This window comes from Accipiter gentilis, chromosome 14 (genome assembly GCF_929443795.1).
Source record: "Accipiter gentilis chromosome 14, bAccGen1.1, whole genome shotgun sequence".
Taxonomy (NCBI): domain Eukaryota; kingdom Metazoa; phylum Chordata; class Aves; order Accipitriformes; family Accipitridae; genus Astur; species Astur gentilis.
In genome coordinates, this window is record NC_064893.1 from 22927717 (window position 1) to 22935531 (window position 7815).

General features: G+C 59.4%; 1 protein-coding gene across 1 annotated transcript; it reads right to left on the reverse strand.

The window, feature by feature from the left end:
* Nucleotides 1-1014: 1014 nt before the first annotated feature.
* Nucleotides 1015-6979, reverse strand: KCNK15 (potassium two pore domain channel subfamily K member 15). The gene is made up of 2 exons (XM_049817369.1): nucleotides 6632-6979; nucleotides 1015-3297 (listed from the first exon to the last, which is right to left on the reverse strand). The coding sequence occupies exons 1-2, from the start codon at nucleotides 6912-6914 to the stop codon at nucleotides 2384-2386; spliced, it is 1197 nt and encodes a 398-aa protein (XP_049673326.1). The 5' UTR covers nucleotides 6915-6979; the 3' UTR covers nucleotides 1015-2383.
* Between the last annotated feature and the right edge of the window lie 836 nt (nucleotides 6980-7815).

A 7815-nucleotide genomic window follows, 5' to 3' on the forward strand; every position in this document is an offset into this window, starting at 1 on the left:
CTAGGGAGAGGGGGGAACAGCAGCCAGGGCATTTTGGTGGTGGGAGGCTCTCCACCCACCTGCCCTCCTGCTTGCTAGATACCACACACCCTGATGGGCCCTGGGGTGTCCAGGCGAAGGTCTCCCAAACCAGACTCTCGTGCCGGCACACCAGCACCTGCACCATCCTCCCTGCCTGCATGCCCCAAGCTGTGCAGCTCAGGGCTCCATCACTGTCCCTTCCCTGCCCGCACATGAGATGAGGGGACAGGCTGAGGCCAGGAAGGGACCAGCATCTTGCATGAGAGTCCTGCTGCCCAGGGGCAGGAAGGATGGATCTACTGTGGCCACGTTTCATGCTGAGAGTGGGTCTAAAGTACCTCTGCCTCCAGTGGGGTGGAGAACCTGGCAGGTAGCAGGTAGCTGTGCCAGAGAGCATCCCCCAAATAAAGGTACCAGGCGAGGAACCCCCCTTACCTACCCAAGCAGCGCAGCAGCCCCACTGCAGACCTGCCCTGCTGGCCCCGGCAATTAGAGCGCCTGCCCATCCCTGTACTTGCCTGCTTGTGTCTTGAAGCCCAAATTCCTGCCATTTTAGAGACTGGAACAAGACCCAGTTGTAACAAGCCTCCAAAGATTTGGGGTGACATCAAAGCCCAAAGCTGCCTCCAGGAAAGCCCACGCACCAGGAAAAGGTTGGAAACGTGAAGGTCACTGGCCAGGGAGGGTGGAGGAGCCCAGGGCATCCCCATGCAGGGAGCAAAGACACCATCCCATGATGGGCAACGAGATCCAGATGCTTCCCAGCTCTGCCACAGCCACTCTTCCCTTCTCCTCCCTCCGATGCCCAAACATCCACAGGGATATCCCTGGGTATAATCATTGCCCACACCCCCGTGGCAGGGGAGCCAGCCCTGGCATACCCCTGCAGCCGGGCAGGGCTGGGGTTTGAGGCTCAGACACATCCCTCTTCTCCCCCTCGTGACAAATAACCAACCACCACCAGCTGGATTCACCTTTTATTAAACTGCCCAGAACAAAAAGAGGAGAGAGCAAAGCCTGCCCTGAGGCCTTCCCAACACTGGCACTCTACACACCTTCTCCACCAGGAAAAGGGGATTTTCCTCCAGGAAAACCCCCTCAGAGGGTATTTTAGGTAGAACTAAGAGTGGAAATGTCCATTTATTGGGGGGAAAAAAGTGAAACAGAGCTGCTGCCGCTGTCAGAGCCCAGTCCTGCTTTCTTGCAGACAGGCAGGATGGATGCCAGCTGCATCAGGGGGCACCAGCTGGAAACAGCCTTCCAAATAGGGCTGTGTGGGTACTGCATCCCGCGTGGGGACACACACCGAGATGGGATCACCCTGTCTCTGATGACCCCAGCAGCAAAGAGCACAAACCATGGGCTCGTGGGGACTGGGAGGAGGCAAGGAACAGGCATGCTTGCTGGGCTGCCAGCTGCAGGAAAAATGGTGAAGGAATTTTAGCTAATGATCTCAGCAGGGCCAAACCCTTTGCGGGTGGCTCTGTATGGTTCAGGGAGGCTTTCCCTGGGGCTGCGCCCTTAGCACAGTCCGGGCTTATCACAGAGGAGGGCTATGGCTGGGCTGGAGGAGTTCAGCTTCCCCTGCAAATGGGACACAGCATCCCACCAGCCAGCTCAGTCTGGAGGACTTACCAGTAGCGAGGTAAGGTGTGCTGGTGGGTAAGGGGGTGAGTATATGGACCTCTACCTTCCAAAAGTCAGCCACAAGCCTGAGTTTAGACCTGGAGGGCTGGTCATGGGAGATACAGTGCCATGAAGCTGTCCCCATGTGCTGAGCGGCAGGACTGCAGCCCGTCCCCTCCTGCCCACCTCTCCCTGCCCGCCCACCAAATGCAAACCTGCTGCGTGGCACCGACTTACCTGCACCTGGGGTCAGGGGATGACTTGAAGTTCACCCACCCCGCAGGGCTCACTAACATGGGCTTTGCTTTTGATATGATCTCAGCAAGTGCAATCCAGCCCATGTAGCGAGAGGCATGTGCTGGCAGCAGCCACAGCCGAGGTTAGGCAGCGTGGGAGGGCAGCGATGCCTCCGTTTGGGGAGCAGGGAGGTGGGAAAGCAAACCTAGAGCTTGCTGGACGTCACATCGGGAGGCCCTCTTGCCAGACCCAAATGCTTGAACCTACTTGGGAGGAAAAAGCAAAGAAAAACTAACAATGTCATTCAGGGCCTGCAAAAAGGAATGATTATTTCTCAACAGGGCTTAAAGGCTCCTGCTGTATCCTGCGTGGGGCTGGCTGCCAGCTGAAAGGGGAGAGGAACAGAAGAAATGAGAGCAATAAGAAGGACCTGACATCTCTGTTCTTAATTTGTCATTGTAGTAAGACTCGAGCACCGAGTACAGCTCGGCACGCACTCCTAGATGGATTTCCTCCGCAGCCGGGGGTGTTGCCGGCAGTGAGGGCTGTTGGATGATAAAGTGCTCCCTGGGGAAGAGCCGGTCTGACCCCGCGTGCTCAGGGAGACCTCGTCGATTTTGTAGGAAATGGAGTTGTAATACACGGGGTTGGTGTGGCAGCTTAGGGTCTCAGGGTGGGAGGGCACTGGGCTGCCGCACAGCTGAGGTCTGTAGCACAAGCATGTGCAGAAGGAGGGGACTGCGGCTGCCGAGTTGGCCGACTGGCGCCGCTGCCTCTCCGCATCCTCCTGGATCAGTGGGATGAGGTTCATCTGGCTCGTCCTGTCCTCCACGGGGAGAAAAATGGCATTGCTGCTCCGGCTGTCCTCTTTCGGCTTGAGGTGGATGTTGTTCCGGGCTCTCCTCAGCGAGGCTCGCTCTTCAGCATCCCGCCGCTCGTCCTCAGAGTTCATCGTCAGGAACCGCAGCACCACCAGGTTGAGGAAGGCGCCGATGACGGTCAGGCCCACCAGGATGTACATGAAGCTGAAAGCCACATACGGGGGCTTCTTTTGCAAAGCCTCGTTCTTCTGCAGAGCGACAAAGTCTCCAAAGCCAATAGTGGTCAAAGTTATGAAGCAGTAGTAATAGGCATGAAAGAAAGTCCAGCCCTCGAAATAAGAGAAGGCTGCTGCGCCGATGCACAGGGTCCCCATGCAGGACAGAAAGCCGACTAGGACCATGTTCTCCATGGAGACATTGGTTGTCCTCATGCCCAGACACTTCTTGATTTTCTTGAGCAGCAGCCGCACAACGGTGTTCATGCGCTCCCCCAGGCTCTGGAACATGACCAGCGTCAGGGGGATGCCCAGGATGGCGTAGAACATGCAGAAAACTTTGCCGGCATCCGTGCCCGGGGCAGCGTGCCCGTAGCCTGCGAAGGAAAGAGGAAAGGCAGGTGTCAAGCCCTCACTGGGGTTTCCAGCAAGGCTGCCCTCGGACCAAGAGGAGCAGTAGGAGAATGGGGGGAAAATGGAAAATGAATTAGTAACAGATCTGCAGGCAATGCTAACAGGGCCATGGGATACCACATCCTTTGGGATGACGGCACATGGCAGTATCAAGTGGGCAGAACCTCATTTGGCCTCTAGAGAGAGAAGGTACGCCCCTGAGCTATGGTCATGGAGGCCAAGAGGAGCCCTAGAGCTGGACTGGGGTCTACAAGCCTTCTGCAGCTGACGAGCAATTTAGAGGCAATGATGCCATGTCAGCGCCAGGTCTGCAGGGTAACCTGAATCCCCACAGCGAGGGAGGATGGAGGCTCTGCAGGACGCTGAGACCAACAGTGCCAGGTCGCCCCGCGGGAAGGTACGCACCCAGCCAGTCCCATCCACAACTGCCCTCGCAGAGCCACCGTCACCTCCCGCTGGCACCCACTCCTGCACCTCCTGTCCCCTGAGCCCTCCAGCGTCACGTGCATTTTTGACTCTCGGCTATACGACCATTTGCTGCGTGGCCTGTCGGATAGGAGCTATAGGACTCCCACGCTATAGGGTCAGTCCCTGCAGAGGCAGCTAAGTCTGGGAGGGCTTCTGCAGAGCAGCTTCAGGTTTACTCCAGTGTCACTAAGACTCAGACCTAAAGCACTGCTGGATCATTGGGGAGGAGGAGTTGTGCTGTTTTAAATGCAGGGAAGTATTTATGCCACTGCAGCCCTGTCAGCCCTTGTCCCAGGGACAAGGAGCTCAAGGAGGACAAGGTTCTCCTTGAGCACCTTCTGAGATTTAATTTCCCCACCTTGCTCCAAGTTTCAGAGCTGTGACTCAAGGATGCACACAATTATATCATGAGTCGTAATGAGGTATTCACCGCAATCTTCCGGACTTCAGTGATTCTGCACCCATCTCAATTATATAAGCTTAACAGAAATCGGTGGCCTCTGACCTCAGCGGATGAGTAACTAACTCAGTGCAAGGGAGTGACGCGGCATGGGGAGTAACAGCATCCAAAGGCATCCAAGCCGTTCTCTTGAGTTTCTATGAGAAACTACCAGGGCTGGAAACTTCCTTTCTGAAGGCACCTGCAGAACAGCCCCAGCGCCTTCCTGCACTGCTGTGCGGCCTTCTGCAAACAGCTATCTATATTTTCACTTTTTCCAGGTAACCACACGACTTTTGCATGAAGATATGGGGAACACCCCCCCCCCCTTTTTTTTTATTTTATTTCTCAGTCTTGTTCAAAGCTGTGACTTGGCTTCACCTCTGTCTGTGCTGCCAGTGGATTTCCAGGACCCTTAGGGAAGCTGTTAGCACACAGTGATGGGAAGACCAGAGGATGACAACCATGTTATTCCAGGCTCCTGAGCACACCTCCCACTCCAGGAAACTCCTGCAATGGGACAGGGCTGGGAGGCTGAGGACAGCGTTATCCTCGACTGTGCTGTGCTCCAAACTACAAGCAGGCAGGAAGGCACTGGTTTCTAATTGCTGTGTCTGTTCATAAACCCACACAACCAAAAATGATAAACTTAATGCCTGCATGCCACATTTCACAGAATACAGAGCAGACATGAGACTGCAGTGGCAAAAAAAACCCCCACTCAGATCCAAGCTTAATAACCGAGTGTAATTATCAGGTCCTAGGCTACAAGATAATGACAATGACAGCAACGAGGACGTAAATATAATGATCCAGAAGAGCAGCAAGTGGAAAAACAGTTGTTGTACCCTGAGAGACTGCTGAAAGAGCATTTGACTGATGCTTTCAAAATGACAAAGGGAATTAGAAAGAGTAAACACAGCTACATTAACATTAAAACTGAGATTTGGAGCACAGCCCAATATAAAGAGATCTGACATGCCAGCGTTTTAGAAATATGGCACCTGGGCTGAAATTATTTATCGCACGGGGTGTGTGGTAAGTGTAGCAATTGTTTGTCACAGTCAACAGAAAAATAATGTAAATGAAGCTATAACCTGTCACGAGATGATGGAGATTTTCACTGAAGCCATTCATCCTGCCCTCCTGCTGGGGCCTGACACTAACCGTGCCCTCACCCATCGCTGTTTGCTGGCCACGTGCGTTGCCAGCTGCACAAACCCCACGCCACATCTCGTGGGGGCACACGGAGCCCCCCTGGGCAGGGCTGCCGGGTACCTGCCCCTCCGCCACCTCTTGTCCCCCGGTAACGCAGCGCGGTTGATCCCACGAGCCCTTGTCCTGTGGAATGATGCTTTCAGCTACCAGATGTATTTCACCCATCCCGAGCCCCTCGGTACGGCTGAGCCTCGTCCTACAGACAAGGAGGTGGCTGCTGGATGTGGAAGGGCAGGATTCGGCCTTGGGGTTCCTGCCTCCAAAACACATCTGCTGAGTGAAATCCCAGCATGAGCACAGGATCCCATGCCTGTCTACCCCCCTGGGATGCTCAGGGTGCATGGCTTGATACAAGCGGATTAATTAAACAACGCTCAACTCCCGTGTGGCTAATCTCACCTAGAATTAAGGCAATCCTCGTTCAGTTTAGTTTCTTTCTCTTGCAAAATCGAAGCGGGCAAACCAAGCCATCGGGCTCTAGTAGGGGTAAGTGTGTCTACGCGGGGGTTTAATGCGATTCAATCACTCTCCTCCGAGCTAACTGACACCCGTCTCTCTGCAGGTTCCCGTGCAGGCAGAGCGAGGTTCAGTGTCTGGCGGCTCTCTGGGCTCCCCGAAGCAGGTCTCGTACCGCCAAACGTCCCGAGTTTTGAGCTGCAAAGGAGCCAACGGTTCTCGCCCAGCTCTCCAGCCTGGCTCGCTGGCCACAACGCTGCGCGGGGGACGGACGCGGCCCCCACCTCTGCCCCCCGACACCCCCGCCAACTTCTGCAGCCGCCTGCCCTCCGCGTGCTGCCGCCTCCCTGGGACGACGAGCCCCCCACGCTTCGTGGCCCCAGCCGTAGCAGCACCCCCGGCGTCCCCCAGCACCGGCGGGCCCCCAGCCCTGCCCCTGGCTTGCCTCTCCCACCGCGGGGCGCCGGGGATCCCACCGGGTCATGCTCGGGGGGTGGCCTGAAGAGATGTCCCGGTCTCGCAAGGGTGAGACCTGCCTTCCCTATGCAGGCACCCCCGCCTCCACCCTCCACCCCGGGGCTGTCCTGGGGGGCACCCGGAGGCGGCGGAGGCGTGGGGGTGGAGGGATCCGGGGGTGCGGGGACGTGGGGCCGGAGGGGTGCCGGGAGAGGGGGCCGGAGGGGCGCGGGGGCCGCGCCGGGGGGGCCGGCACTCACCGATGGTGGTGATGACCGTGATGGCGAAGTAGAAGGAGCCGGCGAACTTCCACTGCCGGCCGGCGCGGTGCGGCTCGGCCTGCAGCACCAGCCGCTCCAGCTCCCGGTAGTCCTCGGCGGAGAAGCGGTACTTCCTCCGCAGCTCCCCGCGCTTCTGCTCCAGCAGCCGCTTGCGGCCGCTCTCCGCCTCCGACTCCAGCGCATCGAAGACGGCGGCGCCCACCAGCAGGTACGAGAAGATGCAGAGGATGAGCGCGGCCGTGCGCAGGTTCTGCCGCTTCATGGCGAGGGGCGGCCGCCGCGCCTCAGCCCGGGCTCCGCATGGCCCGGCGCCCGCCGCCCCCCGCCGCCCCCGCCGCGCAGCCCCCCCCGCGCCCCGCCCGCTCCGCGCCCCGCAACCCCGCCCGCTCCGCTCCGCCCCCCGCCCGCTCCGCGCCCCGGCCACCGGCGCCGGGTCCCCGCCGCCCCGAGCCCGGCTCCCGCGCCCCCCGCGCCCGGCCCGCCCGGCAGCAGCGGGCCCGAGCCGGCCGCCCCCGGGCCGCGGGCGAGCCCGAGCGAGGCCGCGCTCCATCCCATGCCGGCGGCGCTAACAGCGGTGTCCCCGTCCCCGGGGGCCGCACCCGGCTGCCCGCTCCCAGGCCGGAGGGGCTCGTTCCCCGGGCCGGCGGCACGGCTGCCCGCCCTGCCCGAGAGCAGCGACCTCAGGGCCGCGCGGACCGCAGCCGCCCCCCTCCCCCGGGGCTGCCCCCCGGTCGCCCCCGCTGCTCCGCCCGGCTCTGGGCAGGGAGGTGCCGCTTCCCACCCACAGCAGCGAGGCGCGCGTTCTCCGCGTTCTCCCTTGCTTGCTCCAGCCGGCCGCCAGAGCGGCTGGTCCGGCCTGCCGCGTCCGGTGCGGTTTTACGAGCGCAGAAAGGGACAACATGACCAGGTTCAGCGTTTCTGCTGCTTTCTCCGGCGTGGTCATCAGATGCTGCAGGGACCGGGGGGACGCGGGGCCCAGCAGCCCTGCGCTGGCGTGGGGGGGCAGCGAGCGGAGCCTCCCCGCGCTGATGTGCCGCGGGCAGCCCAGGTCAGCTCTGAGGTGCGGGGAAATTAGCCGTGGTAGGAGGCAGAGCCCACAAAGAGAAGACCCTGTTTCTCCTTACTGGTTTCCCGAGCTTTTATGTAACCCTTGTGTTTCACTT